The sequence below is a fragment of the Sceloporus occidentalis genome, unplaced genomic scaffold (genome assembly GCF_023333645.1).
Source record: "Sceloporus occidentalis isolate IW3139 unplaced genomic scaffold, rSceOcc1.0.p SCAF_7, whole genome shotgun sequence".
Classification (NCBI taxonomy): Eukaryota; Metazoa; Chordata; class Lepidosauria; order Squamata; family Phrynosomatidae; genus Sceloporus; species Sceloporus occidentalis.
In genome coordinates, this window is record NW_028316987.1 from 44035427 (window position 1) to 44060557 (window position 25131).

At 39.6% G+C, this 25131-nt stretch overlaps 1 protein-coding gene across 3 annotated transcripts in view; it reads left to right on the forward strand.

Moving 5' to 3' along the window:
• Positions 1 to 25131, forward strand: part of LIMD1 (LIM domain containing 1) — a 48815-nt gene that overhangs the window by 17061 nt on the left and 6623 nt on the right. For all 3 annotated transcript variants that reach the window (XM_089532775.1, XM_089532777.1, XM_089532778.1), the window contains exons 3-7: positions 8152 to 8253; positions 20270 to 20337; positions 21146 to 21208; positions 23000 to 23130; positions 25005 to 25056. In XM_089532775.1, the coding sequence (XP_089388901.1) occupies positions 8152 to 8253; positions 20270 to 20337; positions 21146 to 21208; positions 23000 to 23130; positions 25005 to 25056 (416 nt within the window). The remainder of the gene's footprint in view (positions 1 to 8151; positions 8254 to 20269; positions 20338 to 21145; positions 21209 to 22999; positions 23131 to 25004; positions 25057 to 25131) is intronic.

Here is a 25131-nt window from a genome sequence, read left to right on the forward strand (position 1 = left end):
TAAAGAATTTTGTGTTTAGACTCGTTTCCCATCTCCAAAATACGTAAATATGTACATACAGTCGACTCTTGACATTCACAGGGGAAAGTCAACATTCATGAATGGGGGAGGCAAGAGCAGTGCCCCCATCTCCCTTCTGAAGCCTTAAACAGCTCTAGCAAGCTCTTAGAGTCACTGGAAGGGCAGGGGAGTGTGCATTTGCAGCACTGTCCTTCCCTTCCAAGGGTGGGGGATCTTTTCCCAAGGCAAGAGAGCTGTCTTTCACCAGGCAGGTATCTAAAGATGTGTAACTAGTCTGCTCTTTTCTGCACTCATCTTACAAAAAATTTCACTCATCATACCATATGCAAAATTAATTGTATAATTAAAAGAAAGTAGTTAGAAGGCAGAATAGGAAGGGTGGAAAGAGAGTGAAAGGCCACAACAGAAAGAATGGGTTTGAGAAAGACATTTTACTTAATAACCCAAGTACACAGAACTGTGTTAGCAGCAATTAGAATGTAATTTTTTGCACTCACTCCAAATAATAATATACAAGGTATAATACAATGATATATAATAGTATACGGTAGAAACCAGTTTGGAATATAATCAGCAATGGAGAAGTTACTGAAGAGAGTCCCTCAGTAGAACGCCAAACATTTTCCTTCCACATCTGATTTCCAGACCTAAAAGGCCCAACATCCTGAAAGACTCCTAGCTGTTTGACAACCTTGGTCTCTTGCTAAGCAAACATATCACACCCTCTATTCAACTGCAACTCTCTCTCTCTTTTTATTTTCCAAATTCAGCTCTTTGCTATACCAACGCAGCTTTCTATTCTGACTTGAACTTTAAAAAACTTTTTTCTCTCTTTCTACCCTGCCATTCCCAAAGAAATGACACAAATTAGTCTGCTTAACAGAGCCATGTGATTCATTTCTTCCAATTCTAACAGTTCTAACCATTCTAAAAGTTTTGGAAATACTTAGCCCATGGGTTGGCAACCTGCGGCCCGCAGGCCGGATCCGGCCCGTGGAGGCTTTTTAGCTGGCCCGCAGCAGCAGCCGCCGCCACCGGCAAATGCGGCTTTTTGCCTCTATGGGCGCCGCCATTTTTTCTCCCAAAATGGCGGCGAAGTCTCGCGCGACCTTCCCTGAGGTCACGTGAGACTTCGCCGCCATTTTGGGAGAAAAAATGGCAGTGTCCATAGTGGTGAAGTCTCGCGCGACCACAGAAAAGGTCGCATGAGACTTCACCGCTATGGGCAGCGGGCCTTTAGGAGACCCGCTGCCGCCCCAGGAGTCCCCAAATGGGGCTCCGGAGGCGGCAGCGGACCTTTAGGAGACCCGCTGCCGCCCCAGGAGTCCCCAAACGGGGCTCCGGAAGCGGCAGCGGGCCTTTAAGAGACCCGCTGCCGCCCCTGGCGTCCCCAAACGGGGCTCCGGAGGCGGCAGCGGGCCTTTCGGAGGCCCGCTGCCGCCCCTGGAGTCCTCCAAGAGGCCTCCGGCGGCGGCAAGGGGTCTCTGAGAGGCCCGCTGCCATCCCTGAAGTCCTCCAGTGCTGGCGGGCCCCGCCAGCTTTTTTGCCAGCCTCTGACGGGGCCTGGGGCCCTGTCATGGGCCAGCAAAGAGGGGGAGGCCTCCAGCGCTGGTGGCCCCCACCGGCTTTTCTGAAGGCCTCTGACGGGGTCTGGGGCCCCGTCAGGGGCCGGCAAAGATGGGTAGGCCTGGCCCCCGGAGGGTGGAAGCTCCACCCCCCGCTTCGGCCCCCCAGTCGCCTGAGGGAAAGCAACCCGGCCCCGGCTCAAAAAGGTTGCCTACCCCTGCTCTAGGATACCTTGCAACTCTATGAGTATGTGAACTACAAGGATGAAGTGGTAAAGTGATGTACTTAAAGGTTTTATATGAGCATTTACATAGATACTCCCAGGTCAGTCTGCTTAGAACTGCAGCCAAACTCCCCAGCTCAGTCCTACTTGGCCTGAAATTAATTTCTCTGCACAGACTGTGAAAAATGTCCCCATAAGAGTAAGAATGACAAGACAATCTTCAGTGTGCATTTGCTTTCCAGTTCCTCTCTGATGACACATTCATTGAAGGATGGTATTTCACCAGGGGTGAACATCATATAGACAGGCACTTCTATTCCCCATACATCCCTCCCGATAAATCAAATTCTGTTCAATATAACCTACTCCAAGTCAGTCTACTTAGAATTGCAACCAAAATCCCCAGATCAGTCTACTTGGCCCAAAATGAAATCCTCTGCACAGACTGTACAAAATGTCCCCATAAGCAAGAATAACAACAAGACAACTGTAGATATAATTCATTTCCTTCAACTTTATTGATCTGGGATGATGAGGTCCATTCTTCTGCCTGAGAAGTCCCATCTTTTAACTCCTCCTGAGCCACAAGCCAAAGGGATGCAGCACAGGAGGAAGGCAGTGCAGAGAAGGCAAAAAACCTGTCTTGACCCGGGGCCAATTTGGGCTCAACAGGGGAAAATTCCTTCTCGGCTCCAATTCAGGCAACCAGCTCATAAAGCCTGCACTGCCAGGTTAAAGGATGGGCAGGCTGGTTCTTCAGACAATCCAGAGAAGAGTCCAGTAGAAAAAGAGCTCGCTGAGTCCTTCCTTCCTTCCTTCCTTCCTTCCTTCTGGTCTTCCAAGCCAGTCCAGGCCCCTCTTCAGTAGGTAGAGAGGTGCCTTAGCCTTTCAGAGGAGCACAGACAGAAAAGGGAATGATCCCATGCTGTCTGGAGGCGGCTAAGTGCAATGCCAGCCATCCAGGAGCATACTCACCTCGAAGCAATGTCCCTCCTAGCTGAGTTCAGCCCAATGGGGCTCACCTAAAAATATGCATGGGATCCAACTAAAGGCTGGAAGTACATCATTTTGGACTACAACTGCCGGAATCGCCCAGCCCATCAGCATGGAGGATCCTGGGCGATGTAGTCCAAAAAGGTACTTAACCAAGCAGGGCACACTTACCTAGGAGTCTGCTCTCTGAAGGCAAGGCACCAGGAGTACTTACCTGGGAGCCTGGGTCTACACAAGCCCAACAGCGTTTGCATCAAACAAGGAATGTTTGAAGTGAATAGAAGAGTGAGCAAGTCTCTTGGTTTCTTCCATATCTGGCTATTCACAAGATTGGTCAGATTTTGTTTAAAAGCCAATTGAAGCCAGATTCTCCTTCATCTCAAAATGGAGATGGATACATTTCTAAGCTTCTTTTTTCCTCCAGAAGTGAATTTTCAAATTTATGATGAAACCCTGATTGAGGCTGTACTGAGACTCATTTCTTGTCTATCTGCTGTCCCAGCAGGGAATTAATGTGGGCTCAGAACCTGGGGACTTTTACATGAGTGGGTGTATTGTGACCTCACGTGACATATCACATTGTGATGCTGCTGTGTGTGATGAATGAATATTTGTGTGAGTGAGTGAGAGAGAGATGTGGGTAGTTTGCTTCAATTTGTTATAAGATTTTTAAAGCCTATATGCCAATACACAGTAATGAATCCTTTTGAGTAATTTTGGCTGCGATTGTACATTGAGGTTTAACTGTATGAATCTCAGAAACTAGGACCTATTAAAATAAACTGTTGTACTGTGATCTTTTGTACTTTTTGTACTTTTTTATCTTAAGTGTTTTGTATATTTTAAGCTTTTGGTCATGGCCTTTGGCTAATACAATAAATAATAGTTATGATGATAGTTATGATGCATGGGTAAGACAGTTGTTGGACCATCGGTGCGATGGTTCACAGGCACTGATATATCACCGCTAATGAAAGGGAATTCCATATCCAAGCCTCTACCAGAAGAATGTCCATCATGTTCTTTTCCCAGATGTTGCTAGACTTATTCCTCACCCTTGATTGTCTGGGGATGATGGGAGAGGCAGTCCAACAATAATCTGTAGGGCTGTATGATTTCCACCCTTTTTTTACACAAATGTTCCAAGTAATCTTCTCTGCGTGATTCGTTTTAAATTTTATTTTGTTGTTGTTTTTCTTAGGGGATTTTCTTGTTCCAAAAGAAAGATCTATTAACAAAATTGGCCATGGTAAGTTTAAATTATTCATGGTGTCTTAGAATGAGGGTTTCCAAGGAGTGACATCAACGGTAACTACCTGTTGCAAAGGAGCTGCTGGTTTGAGCTGTCCTTCTATAAATGGCGGTGTGCTTTACTCTCAGATGGCATCACATGAATTGTGATTTGTAATCCGAAACATGCTTACCTGAAATCATACATTCATGTTCTACATTCATCACCAAATACATTCAGAATTATTTGCTGCTGCTTTGCGTCTTCAAGTTGTTTCTGAGTTATGGAGATCCTAGGGCAAAGCTATTATAGGGTTTTCTTGGCAAGATTTGCTCAGAGAGAGTTTGCCATTACTTCCCTTTTACATGAAAGAGTCTGAATCTGGTCTCCAGATTTGTAGTCCAGATTCCACCTAAACGTTAGGACAAATGTCTTGATCAGGGGTAGGCAACCTGCGGCCCGCGGGCCGGATGCAGCCCGGCAAGGTCTTGGGACCGGCCCCCGGCCTGGTCCTGCCACCGACTGCTGCTGGGGCCTTTGGGGGGCAATTGTCTATAGAAGCCTCAGAAACATGCATTTATATTAACATTTTTTAAAAAATCAGCAATTTTTTTCGCGTGTCCTCCATTTTTTAAAAAAAAAGTGTCTTCCATTTGAAAATTTTGTCCTACATTTGTCCTGGTTTATTTATATATTTAATTTTTTTAAAAAAATTATTTAATTTAATTTAATTATTTATTTTTTGGCTTTGGCCCCCCAGTTGTCTGAGGGACAGCAACCCGGCCCCCGGCTCAAAAAGGTTGCCTACCCCTGACTTAGCCAGATGAAACACTGAAAGTTGGTAATTAGATCTCAGTGGGTTATTTTAATGGTATCAAGTAGGAGGAGGTGTGACTTAACCATCTCTGTTTTCATGTAATTTTTTTACCATATCCAACTGATAATTCTTTCATCAAGCAGACCTTCTGGTTTCATGCTCGCAATCAATTGTACAAAAACTTTTAAGAAAACACCCTTAAATCTGCCAGTGCCGTAACTATTCTTCAGGTTTTAGAGATAGGTAGTCTTGAAAGTTCAACTCTGTTGAGGACAAAACACCACCCCATAGAAAGGGGTTAAAACAAACAAATAAGCAGGTTTATGACCCATACACATCTCCTTCCAGGTGTAGAAAATTGAACTTGCAAGGCCAATTTTGCTAAAAGTATGTGATTCAGAGATGGTGTTCATTGTTTGAGTCAATGCGAACTGCAGAAGTAAATAGTGTGTCGCATCGCATTAACATAGCTGTCTAAATTGCATTCATATGTAAAATCTGGTAACAAGCCCCATTGAATTATAGAGTTGGAAGAGACCGCAAGGGCCATCCAGTTCAACCCCCTGCCATGCAGGAAATCTCAATCAAAGCATCCCTGATAGATGGCCATCCAGCCTCTTTTTAAAGACCTCTAATGAAGGAGACTCCTCTTCACTCCAAGGGAGTATGTTCCACTGTTGAACAGCCCTTACTGTCAGGAGGTTCCTCCTAACGTTGAGGTGGAATCTCTTTTCCTGTAGCTTGCATCCATTGCTCTGGGTCCTAGTCTCTGGAGCAGCACAAAACAAGTTAGTTCCCTCCTCAATGTGACATCCCTTCAAGTATTTAAACAGGGTTATCATATCACCTCTTAACCTTCTCTTCTCCAGGCTAAACATCCCCAACTCCCTAAGTCGTTCCTCATAGGGCATGGTTTCCAGACCCTTCACCATTTTAGTCGCCTGACCAGAGTAGAAAGAGTGGCACTATTACTTCCCTTGATCTAGACACTATACTTCTATTGATGCAGCCTAAAATCGCATTGGCCTTTTTTGCTGCTGCATTGCACTGTTGACTCATGTTCAACTTGTGGTCTACTTGGATTCCTAGATCCCTTTCACATGTAGTCTCATTCAGCCAGGTGTCACCCATCTTATATCTGTGCATTTCATTTTTCCACCCTAAGTGCAGTACCTTGCATTTCTCTGTGTTGAACTTCATTTTGTTAGCTTTGGCCCAGCTTTCTAATCTATTAAGATCATTTTGAATTTTGATCCTGTCCTCTGGAGTATTAGCTACTCCTCCTAGTTTGGTGTCATCTGCAAATTTGATAAGTATGCCCCCAATTCTGTCATCCAAGTCATTGATAATGCTGTTGAATAGCATTGGGCCCAAGACAGAACCCTGTGGCATCCCACTGGTCACTTCTCTCCAGGATGAAAATGAGCCATTGTTTAGCACTCTTTGGTTTTGGCCAGTCAATCAATTCTGTGTGACTTTCTTCTGAGCAAATGTGTATAGGAGAATACTGTTAGGTTGGTTCTTTAATTATGCAATATGGCAAATCCCCATGTATATTGCAAAAGTAGAGTTGCAAAAGCTGTTGCCACAAGTGTTTAATCTTTTAAAATTAAGATCATCTTTATAAAACATTTTAAATGCTTCCATTGTTTTGCATTTTATTTTGTATACCAACACATCTCTTTATTAAGTGACAATTCCAGTATACCATATATACTCGATTATAAGTCAAGAAATTTATTCCCCAAAATTTACCTTAACATTTTGAGTAGACTTATATAATGGTCAGTACATCAGTAGTGCTTAGAAAGGTCCTAAAGCAAGCAAGCCTGATGCTCCAATCTTCATTGAACACCAGTTCCTTCCCCCTCCAGCCCATTTTGCAAATCTTTGCTTCCTAGCGGAAAATCTCTCCATTTAAATCCACTTGCTTCTCTCTCTGCTCCGTTTTGCAAGCCCTGGCTTCCTATAGAAAAACCTCTCCATTTAAATCCACTTGCTTCTCCCTCTGGTCCCTTTTGCAAGACCTGGCTTCCTATAAAAAAAACCCTTAATTTAAAACTATCTCCCCAGTCCCTTTTGCAAGACGTTGCTTCCTATGAAAAAAAACTCTCAATTTAAATCTACTTGCTTCTGTCTCCAGTCCATTTTGCAAGACCTTGCTTCCTATGGAAACAACTCTCCATTTAAGTTCACTTGCTTCCTTTCCGATGTTAAAACCTCTCCTCCCAGCACCTGGGAATTGGTTGGGAGAGGTCCAGAGGAGAAGGAGGCACAGAAGTGGCATTTCCTCCTTTCTAGCCTTCCTTATAGCCCCCTAAAATTTACCCTCAGCTTATCCACGGGTCATATCAAAATCCAGGATTTTGACCCTGAAACCTTCCCTTGACTTATACATGAGGTTGACTTGTACATGAGTATATATGGTAACTGTTTCTGAAAGCATTTAAGTTTTTCATTTTTTACCTTTGAATGTTTCCCTGTGTCTTTGCGACTTCTCTGATGTCACAGTGGCCTAATGAGGTGGATTTGGCATCCATCATCCTTCCTGCTCTGATGTCATAGGTTAGCTTTGGCCTGGAGACACTTTGCATACCTTTTGTGAGATTTTTGAATTCGGATTCCTTGAGTAACATATAAAATTAAGCCAGCTGAAGGCAATGATGCCTGTGCTGCATGGGTTCTCATATTAACTGTACTACATAAAAAGTCTTATCTGTGAGCATTCTTGCAGTACAGGAATGGGAGAAATGCACAGAATTTGCTTTAGGTGTTAAAGGTTAAAACATAAATTATCATATCTATATATGTGATTGAAGGAGAGAGGAATACTGAAAGCAACAAATCCTCATTTGAAGGCTACATTAGGAAATGTTTCTCATAGAATATCCATGCAGTTTAGTGAACATAAAAATTTCTTCTAATAGAGTAGTGTGGATCTTTTGGCAATTGACAAAATAAATATATAAATTCACTACAACATTTTACTTGCTCATATCAACTGTACTGCATAAAAAGTCTTATCTGTTAGTATTCTTGCAATACAGGGATGGTGGAAATGCACAGAATTCTTAACATAACAATTTTGCCTGCTAAAATACCACTTTTCCCCCAACTATTTCTGTATTTTAGCTTAATAAATAGTAGTACACTGAATTCATTATCATTTAAGGGGAAATTATTTGATAATAAGTTGGTTTCCAGACCATCCTCTCTATCCAGAGTTTCTTTCCTTCATGCATTACTTTGATTTGAGGAATCTCTTTTTCACCTATAATTTCCCAAAACCTTTTTTTTTAGGAACCTGTGTGAAGTGCAGCAAAGGTGTCTATGGTGCAAACCAGGCTTGCCAGGCAATGGGAAATCTCTACCATGATGGATGCTTTACCTGTGGAGCTTGCAGTAAGTAATCATATATGGGGAAAGTCTTTCAGACAGAAGCTCAAATTGACAGAAAACGTGTGGTCTTGTTAAACTCCTGCACTGAAAGAAAGGTCATGGACCAACTGTCAAAAGTCAGCCAAGTCTGGTATTTACTGAACTGTGGACACTGACAGGAGTCCACTACAAATCAGAGTGACCTAAATTACTGCCTTACCTCTTATAGGCATTTCCCCTCCTTGCACATCCAGTATTGCAGTTGTGTGACGGTGGGATGGGAAAACCTTGGCAGGATACTTTTTGCTATGTCCTGACCTGCACAGATTAATAGCTACATCACCTGTCCCCCACAAGTTTGCAGTTAGTTGTATGATTTAAGAATCTCTCTGGCTGTACGTTGTGTTCCTCATGGAGCTAGAATCCCAGTTGGCCAGTCCTAGCTAGGCAAACAAATACAACTGCAGAAATATCTAGCCAAAGTTTAGGGAAGAGAAAGGTGGGTATGAAAGGCAGGAAAGAAGGGAGTCTTTGGGAGGATCCATTTTAAAACCTGGAGCTGGCCCAGGAAATAATGTGGAATTTTCCAAAGCAGCAATCTGACTTGGGCTCTCATGCTGCGCTGTGTATATTATTTTAATTGGAAGGGATTTTGAATCACATGGTACACTCCTGGAATATTTATAAATGCCCGCTGCTGCTTTCTTCTGTTTTCTCATGGATTTTGTTTCTGAAGCAATACAACTATGTTGGAATTCAGTAGCACAAACTAGGGAGGGGCAACTTCTTCAACCTCAGTTACCTGATCCTCCCCAGTTAAACTGTTTTACAGCCAAAAGCCCCTGGGAATACATCCCAACTGGGTTTCAGAAGAGTGTAAAGCAAAAGAGATCAGTATGAACATGAAGCCATCTTCCCATTTTTCTGTCCCTCACTGTCACCCTCTCTGTAGAACTGTAAAGAACTGTCATTTCAAGAATTTTGCTTTAAAACAAAGGGCCCGAACAGACAGACCAAAACAAAGATGCTTCAAGTCACTCTATGATTCTGTGATTCTATGACTTTGGAGGTATTCTGTTTAAATGATGCATGAGTCCTAAGTGGCCGAATGTTGCGCCAAAGCCACACTGCACAGCTTTGGCACAGATTCTGGCTTCTTAAGATGTGTGTGTCATTTAAACAGCATACCTGCAAAGTGACCCGAAGCAGCTTTATTTTGGCCTGTCTGTTCGTGCCCAAAGTCTGCAAAGAGTGCGCCTTATTTTAGAGCAGATTTACAGTCTAATGTATTTTAAAAATAGGCACATACTTTTGTGTACCATACTTGAAAGCAAAGGTACTTTATGGATTTGCCCCCTCCCATTTCTGCACCACTGAATTTACAGTTCAGTGTAAGGAACTACATGTCCTAGGGGAAGGGAGATTGACTTCCAGCTCTATGGATGTTGCCCACTTCTAGTTTAAAATTAGCAAGTTAAAGAGCCTGGTGAAGCCTTTTTTCCAACTGGTTGAAGCCACTCTTACCAAGAATTTAGAATTGATTCCAGAGGTTTGTGTGCTTAGGAGAGAAGTGATTGTATCTCTTCCCATCTTACCCCCCCCCCCCCCCATGAAAGGTAAAGGGCTGATGGAGAATGAGGAAGTGACTTTGCTCAGTTGCCCATAATAGTAAAAAGATGACAGCAGTGGAAATAGAGCCTGAGTGCACCACCCACGCAGCTCTTGTTTCTTTCTGTTAGATGTCTATTTTAGTCATACTTGTGTATATTTCGAAAGATATGTTGTATTTTCAGTAGCAATAAAGACCACTGACTTGTTAGTATGTGTCACAGGTTCCTCTCCCTTCACCTCCCTGCCAATTTGGATTCCATTCTTTCTTGTGCTTATAATTTCAGTTAATGCTTCTCTGCTTCAGGGAATGGGATTTATATATGTCTAAATTTAATCATATTTTAGTTTAGAGAGTTATATAAGCTTCTATTCAATGGCAGTTAAAATCCAAACTCTTGTCATCTTACATCTGTTTCCAAGGCACATAAAAGTTAATGTTAAATTTCAGTGTTACCAGAATTCAAATATCTGTCATTAATTATAGGTAATGGGAATGACAGATGAATGCCAGTTGATACTGTAACTCAAATACAAACTAAATAATGTTTAGCTCCTAGACAAGATACCCAGTGGTGCTGATTTATCACTCATTCTCATTTGAAACAGAGACTCCAGTATTTCCTCCCCCCCATTAATTCTACCTCTCTCATGCATATTTATAACTAGCATCCCCTCCCCCCCCCCAGTAAACCTTATAGTCTGGATTTTTCTTCTCCAAAAATCTTAATGCAAATGAGAGTTTCTACATGCTTTTGCAAACAATAAATGTTATAATTCATACATTGTTTTTCAGATTTAATCATAAACTTTTCATAGTGTTTTTTATGGTGAAGAATCTTGGGAAATGGGAAGGGATTCTGCTGGGTGTACTGACCCCAGTACTTAATAAAAAACAAGTGTGTGCTCAAGGGCACATTTGATAATCCCTGTTGCTGACATTTGGAGAGGAACATCAGTATTGCCTGGAGAAGCTGCCTTTCTTGCCTGCTATTATCATTGTTTAATTAGGAAGCTGCCTTAAACCAGGTCAGACATTTTGTCCATTTAGTCACAAATTGGCATTGCCTCCAAAGTCTCAGGCAGAGAGAGGCCTCTCCTACTCCTACTGTCTGATTTCCCTTGATAGCCAAGGTGAACCTGGAGCCCTCTGTCTGCAAAGCATGTACTATGACTGAGCTGCGGTCTTCTTAGAAAAAGGCACTTTGTGGACAACAATTCTCAGAATCTCCAGAGCTGGAGTGTTTGGAGACTTATACTCTCAACAAGGAATTTCTCCAAACTCTGGGTCCCTAGTGGAAGTTTAACCATTCTTTCCCTGGAATACAGTTTGAAAACTACTGTTTTGATGTGTATGTACCTTCGAGTAACCTATTGACTTATGGTGATCCCATGAATTTCTTAGATTTTTGTTAGGCAAGGAATACTTGGAAGTGGTTTTGCCAGTTCCTTGTTCTGAAATATAGCCTCCAGCATCTGGTATTCATTGGCAGTCTCCCCTTCAGGTACTAACCAGAGCTGACTCTGTTTAGCTTCCGGGCGTTTTAATATATCTTACCTTTTTTACGTGCTCAGTTGTTACTAATTAATTGAGATGGAAAAATCATATTTTTAAAAAAGACATGGATTGGTCCCCCCCCCCCCCTTCCCTCTGCCTTACCAAGACTCTGTTCCTTCATTATGAGCTTTTGTACCAGTTTTGACTCATTGGCATGAATGATATGCCATGACCTCATTTGAGGATTCTGTTCAACAGTATTTGAATCAGTGGGATTAGCTGTCCTCGGCTACAAATAAATTCTAAATTCTCTAGTATAGATGGGTTATATGTTTAGAACTAAATCCCATTTATTTTAGTGGTTCTTCCTTACAAGAAAGTGTGCTTAGTGTGCTCATACTTATTTGGGGATTTGTCTTCTGGATTTAACCATAAATGCTTTGCAGACCTATGTGCCGTTATTTCACACTCATGAGAAGCTTAAGCCTCTGTATGAGAATTGTTCTGTGCTGAAATTTTTGCTATGAAGCTCACTGGTGTAAGTGGTAGCAAAGTCAAAAGCTCTGCTGATATATTTGGCAGTTTTGAGAGAAAGGACGCAATCTCGATTATGGCAGGGGTGGAGCTACACCCAAGAGTCATTCTTGATGGCTGGTAAGTTGTGTTGCTGCCATGACCTCAACAGAATATGGAAACATTAGCTACCATCTTGTGAAAAAAATGCATTCACACAATGAGCAATTTTGCAAGCATAGTTTTGTCCTGATCTTTGGTTTCCATGATAAACACATCAGTTGCAGGTAACAGATAACATGACCTCTTTTAAAAATATATACGCACTTAAAAATATGCTTGGAGATTTGCAAAAAAAAAAAACACAATCGTGTTCATAGGCTTTAAGGAACTTAAATTTTATTCACACATCTTGTGTCTTGGACAAGACATACCTGCAGCAAACACTTTTCTCAGTTAATCTGTGGTGTCACTGTGCACATAAAATTATTTTGCATTAGTCTTCATAGACTATGGGGCTCAACAGACGGGCAGTTCTGCACTGCCTTTCTTTGCCCCGAGTCAGTGCTGCAGCATCCACATGCTGTAGCACCAATGCACTGCCTTGAGCAGCTTCTTTTTTGCGGCGCTGCAAACAGGAAAGGGCGCCACCATGCCGCCACTTCCGGCCCACGACATCTGGACGCTGCACGGCACTTGTGTCGTCATAGCGGCACCCATGTGGACAGGAGGCCGCCATGATGTTGCTGCCGTTCTGTATTAGGGTTCGGGAGTGTGTGGTTGCTGCGTGCTCCCGAACCCTAGTTTTGGCCTGAGGATGACGCTTTCTGCCCATGTGTACCGGGTCTAACTTACATGTTTAAGGATTCCAGTTTAAGTTGAATTCAGAGTTTGTTTCTGGGACTAGCTGTGACCCATTTATTTGTATCACCATTTATGAGGCATAAACGTTTTTCACAACAAAAATTAAGCCACATCCTTTTTGCCTATAGCTACACAAGCAGTGTTCATAATTCAGCAAATTGAGCATGTAGCTTGTTGAAGAATATATTTTTTCTTCATGTGAATGTCTTACACTTCTGCATGTAGTTTTCTCAGTACTGGCCATAATTCATAAATCACCCAAGTTCTAGATATCATCATAACAAGTGTGTCTCATGTATATTTCATATCTTAATAGTATGAAAGTTCACTTGCCAGAGCATATAACCCTCTGATACTTCCATTCAGTGGTGTTATTTCACATAAAGCTGCTATGACACGGCATTTTTGTATCATATGTTCCTCATACTTTGAAATGTGTAAACCATTGGATCATAAGAATAAAGAGAAGAGCCACATGCAAAAAATGCAGAGGAAGTATTTGAAAGATGTTAAGAGGGTAAAAATGCCATCATCCTGTCAGGCATTCTGGCTATCCCCAGCCCAGTGTGAATTGTGGTGTGATACAGCTGGAGGGTTCCAGGCCATCCATTGCTTATAGTAGAGTAGTTAAATACCTAGAATACAACTGGCACATTGCTAGCAGAAGTCATATTTAAACTAGTACTTCCTCAATCCCTTTCTCTTCCCAAATCACTCTTGTTTGCATTGATATGGATTGGGTACCTATCTGGGTATGCTAACATCTTCAGGGATTTAATTCAAATTCTGAGAAGCAGTAGTCTGTCATCTGCTTTGTAGGCTGGAAGTTATTGCTGTGGTTTCTTTTTAAACTACTGTAATAGATGTAGAAAAACCAAGTGCAAAAGGCTGAAGCAGACCATACATTGAAACTTCCAATCAATTTACCATTTAGCTGATGTAGGCAGAAGATCACGTTGAGACAAAATTATACACAATAAAATATATCCTTCCAAGTACATGTAAAGAAATATTCAGTGTTCGGTGTACTTTGCTTCTTCCTAGTTAGTTACAAGATGACAGGCTCTTCATTTGATATTATGGAGGTCAGAAGTTTAAATTCATTTTGATTACATGGTGATTCTACCATCCGTTGGATAAAGAGAGACTTCTGATACATAAAAATATGCTACTTTTAAGTACCAAGGACAGACAGCAGTATTCTAAAAGCCTCGTGTTGTTTAAATGAAAGAGCAATACACACAAGACAAGCATCAAATATTTAATTACTAGCTGAAAGAAAAACTGTGCCCTGTAATTATGGCCAGTAAGAAGGATACTAGAAATGCCAACATTACTTACATTTTCATGAACTTTGTCTAGTAATGAAATAGATGAGTGGTATATATTTTTAGAGCCCAGAGGTCAGAATCAGTTGCACGGTTGTAGAAATAGCTCGCTCTTGTGACCAATCCATAAATGGTGCCAACTGGCAAATATATTAGAGAATACCATGGTAGGCTTATTCTGAGATAATACTTTTTAAAAGAAGCACCCATACAGTCAGATGCAATAGGAATAAAAATAAGTCTCTATTTCTTAGTGTCGCCTTATATCCTTTATTTTAAGAGAGTGTCTTTCATACGCTGCCCTGCACACAATGCACTGCCTTGGGCATATCACAGGTTTTGTGATGACCTCTGGTGGATTTTTCTGTCCCATCCTGACTTCTTTGGATGCCTATCCAAAGGATTTAGGGTTGATATCTTAGTCATACTTAGAATAGTCACACAGAAAGCAATGGTGCATAAGTAATTCTCTAAGTATGGCTGTGCTTGCACCCATCCCATAAGCATTTCATTTATTTCACATGCAAGTAAACTACTCTAGTTTTCCCAGTGACTCTCAAGCTATACTTCAACCTATCATTTGTGATATTTCACTTTTGTTTGGAACATTGTGTGCAGTTGGGGACAGGTCAAGGAGAGTGAAGCAGAAAGGAGCAACACTGGAAATGTAATATAAAATTGGTCAGAATAGGTTTTTAATTATTAAATTTTATAACCCATCATGGGTGTTCATTATAATAAAACTCTTATATGGGCGTATTATGAAGACATCCCCTGTGTAACTGAAATGTGCAAAATATACATGACAACACATATAGGACAAAGATATGCAAGGCATGTGTATAAGATTGAGGCAGAGTAAACAGTAGTCTCTTGTGCAAACTAAATGATTTAATTATCAGATTTGTTGTATTAATTAGGAAGTTTATTAAGAGATATTGATGAGAAATATGATATAAATCAGTTACTTAAGTTGGCCTCTTTTTTTGCTGATTTAAATCATGATTTCGCCATTGGTATAAGCCCACCCTATATTCCACAGTAATAAAACTATTTAGGGTGAAATTCTACTTTCCATTTACCTGGAAGTAAGAACCATTTAACTCAGTGGGACATTTTAGACATGTATAGATTTCCACACTTACGTTTTTAATACTGTGTTGAGTTCTGTCTCCATTTATATTTTGTATTTAGATGTATTTTTGTTGTGAAGCACTGCACAAGTGTCCGGGGTTTATAATCTCAATAACACTGTAGATACCTTTCCATAAAGATATCCCATTCCATGAAACACATTTTTATAGAACAGTGTAAATTGTATCATCCTGCCATAACCCAGCATTACAGCCAAGTTTTAAAAATAGACACAATGCAGAATTCCTGTTAAATGACTTCTGTCTGTCACATAATGATATTGGCAGCTATCCAAGATGTATCCTTTATGCTAGTTGGAGCTTTCAGCCAACAAAAATGATCTAAAGTACAGCACTTACTGGGAGACATTTCAGGTGGCTGTATTATTATTATTTTTTTTACATTCCTCTCTCTCTTTGCAAGCCTTCTGGAAATTTTTGTTTTGAATGGAAAAGCCTTTTGACATCTGCCTGTTTTGTATAACCACTTGGACTTCTTAACTGTTAAATGAAGGCCACTCAACTTGTATTTCTGGATCAGTTTCTTTGGTGGCTTTTGTTGTGTGTCTCTCCTCGCTCCAGTAAATTTTCCATAAAAATAAAAGCACACCTTCCCCAAGCAATCTCTTTCTAGAGTTGCATTTTTTTCCTCTTGGTATTTGGAGGATTAATATCCATTTCTTTATATAGGGAATGCTTGGTGCTTAGATCAATGTTTAGTGGTCACCCAGTCTGCATTTATGCAAAAGAAAAAGGTTGACCTTCATGTAATACAATACATATGCATTTTCAGGGATTAATTTGAACTGTTCTATAATAGCGCTCTCTCTCTCTCTCTCTCTCTCTCTCTCACACACACACACACACACACACACACACACCAGAATCTACTGTAACTTCTAGGAATGTGTCAAGTAATAATAGGATTTCTATGTCCATGACCTGTGTATATTTGCTGATCACTTAGTAATTTATTTTAAAATATTTTTTTATTTTATGTCAAAATAAATTTATCCCCCTCCCTTCAATAACAAATCAGCATTCAAGGCTAGCTTACAAAAAGTTTAAATATTTGTTATAAAGCAAGAGATCACAACTCATGTTTAAAATTCCATCCCATGCAAAAAAGCACAACAATTTAAAACAATAAAACTATCAAGCACTGTATTTACTGTTTGATGCTTTTAAAACTAGGAAACAGTTGGAAACAGTTTGGGAAAAGAAAAACCCCAGTGGTTCACCTAGTGTTTAAACTTAAATGATATCAAACTAAGTAGTAGGTGAACCATCCTGGATGAACATTCTTCAGTAAGGATGCCACCACCAAATAGACTTTCTCCTAGTTTTCTACCTACTTTAAATTACTGCCATTGTATAATGTGTTACAGGCTGGCTGGTTATATTTTGTCAGTTCCATGCCCTGAAGCCTGGTTAATAATAATAAACATTGTTAAATTTCTAAGTACATAATTGTGCATTGGTTAATGGATGGTAACTTTATAAAGTTGAATTAAGTTCTGTTTAGGGAAAAAAGCATTCCACTTTTGTAAATAGTGATAACTTAAATACCAAGAGAAAGAGCTGTATTGAAAAAAGTGAGGATCTGATTTCTCATCATAAAGAGGCTTGTTCATGCTTGATGGCCATGTGCCACCAAGAATTCCTGCCCTACTGAATTCAGCTGATTTAAAGCATAGTGCCAAGAAAACCCTATGACAGGTTCACCTTAGGGTCGCCATAAGTTGGAAATTACTTGAAGGCACACAATGCACCCACACACAAGGCATAGTATACCCTGCCCCCAGCAGAGTCCCAAATGGAGAACAGTGGCCTTTCATTCTGAGTTTTCAAGTGCATTAATTTGGTTGGATAAGATAAGATAAAACATGTTACATTTACTGGCTGGTGATCATCTAGGAAGTATCAGTAACAGCATAAAGGCCACTTCAAACTAAGCAGTCCATAATTGCTTCCACTATGCTACGTCCTGTACAGCATCCCAGGATTTACACTGTACCTTAAAATGTTAGAGACACAGAGGAAGCAGCTCTTATGATTGAACTATGTAAAATGTGCTTTTTAATCTGATAAGAGAGATAAGTATATAATGATATATAATAAGTATATAGCAGGGACACATTGGCTTAGTAGTTGAGACACCAATTCTGACTACCGTAAGTGTCAGTAGTTTGAGGCCCAAGTGCCATGTGATGGAGTGAACTCCTGTCATTAGTCACAACTTCTGCCAATCTAGCAGTACAAAAGCATGTAAAAGTGTAAGTAAATAAATAGGTACAATGGGAAGGTAACAGCGTCCTGTGCGGACATGCAGGCCACATGACCACAGAATCGTTTTTGGACAACGCTGGCTCTTCGGTTTAGTAATGGAGATGAGCACCACCCCTGTAGTCGGTTACGACTAGACATTCATGTCAAGGGGAAACCTTTACCTTTACCTTATATAATGATATTCCAGTGCTACAGTATATTGAAATGGTTGCACAAAAGGTCTGTAGACAATAAAGATAACATGACTACTTATTGAAACAAGGCTAAAATAAGAATAAGTCTAGACAGTGTAATAATAATAATAATAATAATAATAATAATAATAATAATAAATTTTATTTGTATACTGCTTTTCCATAGATCAAAGCGGTTTACAGACCATATAAAAACCATTAAAAACCTCTCATAAGAATAGATAAAATCCACTAATACAAATTATACAAAATCTGAACACAATCATTCAACAGGGTAAGGCAGAGAATTGATGGGAACAGGGATACACAGCTTCATTTTATAGGGGGGAAAGCTTGACAGAAGAGGAAGGTTTTAGCCTCTTTTTAAATGTTACCAGGGAGGTCACAAGACGGAGCTCCTCGGGGAGACCATTCCAAATTTGTGGGGCCTTCACTGAATAGGCCATCCGGGATGTAGAAACATGTTTGGAAGATGAAATTTCCAACAAGTTCTTCCCTCAGAACTTGGTGCTGACCCTCACCAAGGAGAATGTCAAAATGTGTAACTTGTTGTTTTAATAAATATAAAGAATGACAATAAAGCGTCCTCTTATTCTCCTTGCATAAAATATCCTGACATTCCAAACATTCAGAGAGCCTGACAAGGAGTGTTGATGTTAACCTGCCTACTAAACAATGTACCTGGTTAATGTCTTGTAAGGTCTGTTTTGTTGTTGTTAGCTGCCCTCATGGTGGCCCTGTGGATGAGAAATCTCCAAGAAGCCTTGTCTTCAACTGCTTTGCTCAGGTCTTGCAAATTGTTGCCCATGGGCTACCTGATTGAGTCCATCCATCTGGCTTGTGATCTTCCTCTCTTTCGTCTGTCCTCTACCTTGCCTAGCATTATTGTCTTTTCTAGTGATCCGTACCTTCTCATTATGTGGCCAAAGTATGACAGCCTCAATTTGTTCATCTTGGCTTCCAATGAGATTTCAGGCTTGATCTGTTACCAAATCAATAAACAAGGAGGGCCTCCAACAAGATGAAGTTTATCTGACAAACAACAAAGAATCTTCATTCCCTAAAATAAAGAGATAAGAGTGGGAGACCGGATCTCTTTCAAATGTTTAGGGCAAGAACTCCTAAGAGCCATTTCCAAGCTGGATTAATTAAGCTCTTGGGCTAATCTTCCTTTTTAGAAATTCTCAGTGTGATATTGCATAAAGAATTGGTTTGTGATGTGGACATAGACAACAATTTCAAAGTCAGTCTTCAGATTTTCCCCTCCTAAATTTTAACAACTCATGCTTGACTTAGAATAGTTATTGGTGTCTTGCAAACATTTGTATTTGTTTCATTTCTGAGATACCTGTTTTTCTGACTGGCTCTGGTTTTATTAGTCCCACCAGTTGTGAAATGCATATAGATCCACATCTTTTTATATAATACTGTTATGCATGTTGTATACAGAATATTGCGTGTGTGGTCATGTACGATTTTATTGATACTTCTACAACATGCAAAAAAATATACAGTCTGATTATTACACCATACATCATGTAGTCTTTTTTTAATGTCTTTTAACTTCTTGTAGCTTCTTATAACTTTTGATTTACAACTATGCACCACAGTGTATTCAAAGCGGTAAATTGAACAACATGTTTCAACAAAGTACCTGTGAAGTATCATCTGAAAGGAATATTATATTTGGGTCTTGTGTTGGTAATAAATAAAACTGAAATCAGTCCAGAATCTCAAACATGTGCAGAGTCATTTACTGCTGGAACACTTTTTAAAAATCTTGTCTGGAAGCGCCCTCTTGTGTTAATGCAGAGACTTTGTTCACTAAGGGAAGGTTAATGGTATAATCTGCTACAGTCAGCTCTGTATACTTTTGAAGGTTGGAACATTGGCTTTCATTGGCGTTTTGAAACTGAGAGATTTGATCATGCCCAGACCTAAAATGGATTGCATTAATAGCCCATTGTCATTGCTAGGAGGTGTCTGGTTGTTGTTGTTGTTTTAATGTATTGTATGAGGAAGAGAGTTGTGGGGAGAGAGGAGGTAAGGGGAGTATAGCTCTGAGTTACTAAATCCTGTGGCTGCAGCTTCATCTTTTTCATGGGATACTGCATACTGTTGTTCTACTCTTGTCTGAGTCCTGGATAATATTAGAATAAAAGCAGCCAAATAAATATATTTATTTATTCATTTAGAGTGTTCAGTGCAAAAGGCTCCCAGAATGGCTTACAAACTGTTAATTTGACAATTCTCTGTCCTCAGGATTACAATGTACATACATTTTAACTATGTTTTATTATTTAATTTTAAACTTGGGAGGGAGAGTTTAAAAAGGAGAAGCTTATGCTGGTTCTTTTTAGAGAGGCAAACTGCCAGATCAGGGCTACAGCATGCAGTTGCTGCTGCCCAATCCAGTGCTGAAAGGTGCATCAGGATGCCACTCTATTGGGGCAGTCTGTTTTGCCCCCAAGTCTACAAAAGCTTACACATCTTTCACTCAGTCTCAGTGGTGCTGCAAGATCCCTTTGCATACTGATATTCCAGACTAATGTGGCTATGTCTCTGAATTATATTTAGTGATTTATTTTTTATTATTCTTGTTTCTCTCTCTAGGTCGAAAGCTGAGAGGGAAAGCTTTTTATTTTGTTAATGGAAAGGTGTTTTGTGAAGAAGACTTCCTGGTGAGTTGCTCATGGAGAAAACTTTTAAGTGTGGTTTAGTGTGTAAGAGTTGTCCCAGAGCAAAGTGAGAATGGCAGACACACTGATGCTGTATCCAATGATTTATTCTCTACATGTTGTTGTATTTTCTTTTTCAAGCAAATGAGTGAAGTACAATGAGTAGTCCTTCTCATCTGCTGCCTCTGATTAAGCATTTTTGCAAGAGATCAGAATTCTAAATGAAGCAATCACTACTGAGGGCATATTTTTCCTAATTGCAGCATGTGATTTTTTTCTATATGGTTACTTGTGTATGCAGGTACAGCTGTGAAAATAGATCATAGATTTTTTTTTGTTTACATGGTACAAATGTAGCCTATTGATTGGAAAAAATAAATATTTTATATTTCCCTGAAATGTGGCATTTTTGCATATGTCGTTTTTATTAATATGTATTGAGATTATGTACATTTTTTTACCGAGTGTATATATTCTAGTAATAGCCATGTATAATTTCATATTGCAATTAGTGGCATGTGGTGGAAAGAGGTGGCTTCTATAAAATCACCTAGTGTCTGTGTGTTATGATGGGATTATAACTGGGGACTTCACATGTCACCTCCTAGCCCCTACATTACACTGCCACATATAAAAGCTTCAAAGAAGATATGGGGAAGTTGTGCATATCAGCATTACAATGGCCTTTCATCCATGTCATTGGACCTCAACACTAGTTAAGAAAATGACCAAATGCTTAGGAATTTACTTAGGATTATAAAAATTTTAAACAGCCTTTGCTTTGCTGTACTGCATTTTTTCTCACATACAGTATTCAGGTTTCCAGCAGTCAGCTGACAGATGTTTCATATGTGGACATTTAATCATGGACATGGTAAGTGAATTTAGTGTGTGAAAACAAACACAGGGGAAGGGGAAAATCACAACAATTTGGTTTTCCAGATGTTTAGGACCTCACCTCTCAGAATGCCTGGCTGTTGGCCAACCTGGCTGGGGCTTTTGGGAATTGAATTCCAAAATATCCAGAGGGCCAAAATTTGAGAATCACTGATTTAGAATAATGTCTGATGTAAAAAATTAAAATCTATATTGACATTAATTTTGCAAGATACCATAATTCAGTTGGTGTGAAGTAAAACCTGGGTGTGGCATTAGCAGCAGCAAAAATCTCTGAATATATTTATTCATTCATTAAGTTTATTGTACTTGCCAAAGTCCATGACTGATACATTAAAATGTATAAAAGTATAAAGAGTATGCAAAATACAAGAAAATGATATTTCAAGCAATAACCTAATGTTGCAAACAGTAATATAAGTTAATTTTAAAATTACCAGCAGCATATTATGAGGCTGCATCTACATTGTAGAAATAATGTAGTTTGAGACTGCATTAATTTCCATTGCTCCATCCTGTGGTATCCTGGGATTTGTAGTTTGTTGTGACACCAGAGCTCACTGATAACAAAGGCGAAATAACTCACAAAAGTACAAATTGCAGAATTCCATAGCACTGAGCCATTACAATTAAGGTCATGTCAAACTGCAATATTTCTGTAGTGTGGATGCAGCCTGAGTCTCCAAAAAATCTGTAACCATTTTATATTTATCTTTCTTTCTAACTTTTTTTTTTCTGACCAAAGCAAAGTAAAAATAGCCACTTTGTGTGTCACATAGTCATGGGCATAGCATAAAAGAAGTTGAACTGATTCCCGCTTCCTTGAGTCAGCAAAGATTTCAAACATCTTTCTTGGGACAGATTGGCATACATTGGGGTGAAATAGATCGCACCTAAGGGGCAGATTTAAGCTGCCCCTTCTGAAGCAGATTGGGGCCATGGCAACTGCATGCCACAGCCCCAATCCACCTTGAAGCTGCCCGAAAGCGGGTGGCAAAAAACCTGCTTTCTGCCTGCACCAAAGCCAGCTTTAAGGTGCTCCGGCAGCATGTGTCATATAAACACGCTGCTACCAGAGCACTCTCAGTAATGGTGGTGATTCATGGCTTCTGAATTCCTAGTGCTATATTGAAAATGTTGTTGTTGTGTGCCTTCAGATCAATTCTAACTTATGGCAAGTCTATGATAAACCTATCACAGGGTTTTCTTGGCAGAATTTGTTCAGAGAAAATCTGCCCTTTCCTTCCCCTGCAGCTGAAAGAGTATCACTTACCCAAGTGGGGAGTCTAACCTTGGTTTCCCAGTGTCCTGGTCAGCACTGAAAAAGCTACATCATGCTGGGTCTTTATTGAAAATACATTATTTTAATTATTTTACAATCTTACTTTTTGTTACTGAAAACATTCTTTTTATTTTCCTGTTCTTTTTATTTACTCTCCTTGCCTACCCTTCATTTTAAGATGTGCTTGAAAGTGATCAGGTGCATCACTTGCCACCAGAATTATAATGATCATAACTTGCTTTTAAACAGTATTTCCATTTTTTGCCGTTTATTTTCTGCCAAAATTATTCAGATTGATTACAGTACTTCATGTGGCACTGCCTGTTTTGTTTTATTTTTTAAAGCATGTTACCATTAACAGATATTTCAGAACCATTGTACATCGTTGTAGCCGTGATATAATTCATGCACTCCTGCCTGTTTTGCTTCTGTATTTTTTTTTTAATGAAATGCTTATTCATTAGTATTTCCTGTCTCTTAATACAGATTTTGCAAGCTCTAGGGAAGTCATACCATCCTGGCTGCTTCCGTTGCGTCATCTGTAATGACTGTCTTGATGGAGTTCCATTCACAGTTGACAGCGACAACAAAATCTACTGTGTCCGAGATTACCACAAGTAAGAAGAAAAAGGAATTTAAGGATAAATTTCTGAAGTTTCAGCCTATAAAATGTAACTACATAAAATCTATTAAAGTCAGTGGCATAAAATGTATATATATAGGGTCAGACCAGTAATGCTGGTCAGTAGTGAGGTCAGGTGGAGGAGGGTAGTTGATATTAGAGACTTGCCTTTTTATCTCCTTGTAAGAATATGTCTGCACCAGCAGTTTTCATTACTCCCAGCTTTACTAGAATATGCAAAGTAGTATTTCCGAGTGTGGTGCAAAAGAATCTTGATGTATGGATTTCTTCATGCACCAACCCTTCAAATATGTGTAGGGGTTTAAAAGCATATTTAAACTGCAGTTCTTTGTTACTGTTTTGAAGCTGTGTACAACATTCAAAATGTAAAACAGTAAACAAACATCTAATTGCCATTCAACAACAGAACAATATCTTTGACCTTGCCATTCAACAACAGAATAATACACAGATTAACATGCAAATCACTTCCTCTCAACCAATAGTATATATACCCTACTCTCCTCCATGCCAGCATTCTTTGAAAATTCCAGCCACAGGTGCCTGCGAAACGTCAGGAATAAACTCTTCTAGAACATGGCCTCATAGCCCAAAAAACCTACAAAAACCTATGGAAACTGGATGTGAAAGCTTTTGACTTCACATTAAACATATCTAATAATAGATAATAGCATGATGAAACAATTCATTATTACAATTATTTATATAAAGCCATCAATGCACAAGTTGCCTTATAGAGTATAAGAGAATAGGTCTGGGCACAAGTTGTTGGCAGTCTAATGTGGTACAGTTAAGACGGCAGGGGAAATTGAAACGGGTAAACGGGAGAATGTGCATTTATTTTCAGTTGCTCGTAATCTGCAGTTTGGTTATAAGAAAGTGTAGGAACTAGGGTATACATTTTTATGTGTAAATAGCTGCTAGCATGGTGTAGTGGTTTGAGTGTTGGACTACGATTCTGGAGATCAGAGTTTGATTCCTTGTTTGAGCATGAAAACCCACTGGGTGACCTTGGGCAAGTCACAGTCTCTCAGCCTCAGAGGATGGCAACGACAAACCCTCTCTGAAGAAACTTGCCAAGAAAACCGTAAGTCAAAAATGACTTGGATGCGCACAACAACAACAATATTCAGTAGCTGCTGATCTTATCAAATACAAAGCATGTTTATCAGAAGGTAGTGGCCGAGTGGACTGTGCCATCTCAGACAGCATGCGTAATGCCATTTTAAATTTAAAATATTTTCAGATATTGAAATATATTATTATTTCCACTACCACTAGTAGGTAAAGCGGGGGAAACCTATAGGAAGGCATGGAGATAATTTAGAGTCTGACTTGGATCTTACTGTGCTAATCCATATACATTAGGCCCTTGGTATCTGTTGGGGTTTGGTTCCAGGACACCCCCCATGGATATCAAAATCTATGGATCCTCAAATCCCATTAAATATAATGGCATAGTAAAATTGTATCTCTTGTATGAAATGATAAAATCAAGGTTTGCTTTTTCAACTCTTGTATTTTTTAAAATATTTTCAAGCAGTAAATTGTTGCGTCTGTGGATGAAAAATCTATGGATACGGCAGGGTGACTGTATAAGGAGCTATTGTTTTTAAGACAGAAGAATATTTTAAAAATGTGATCCTACACATCTAGTCTGAAGTCAAAAAAATCCTTATTTAACCTCAAGTACCACCTCATTCCTGTCATTTTTCTGCAGTTTTAGACCAGGCCAGTTTGTGTAGATCTTTAGCAGAATTCTCAACACCTTTGAAAAAAGATCACATTGGGGACAGGGCTAGATTATCTTTCATTTTTGTAATGGTGTAACTTTTCATTTTTATACAGAGTTTTAGCTCCAAAATGTTCAGCTTGTGGCCTTCCCATTCTGCCAAGTGAGGTAAGCAATTATATTTTTGTTCAAAAATGCTACCAACTCTGTTTACTGCATTCTTCTGTTAACATGGGGCTTGAA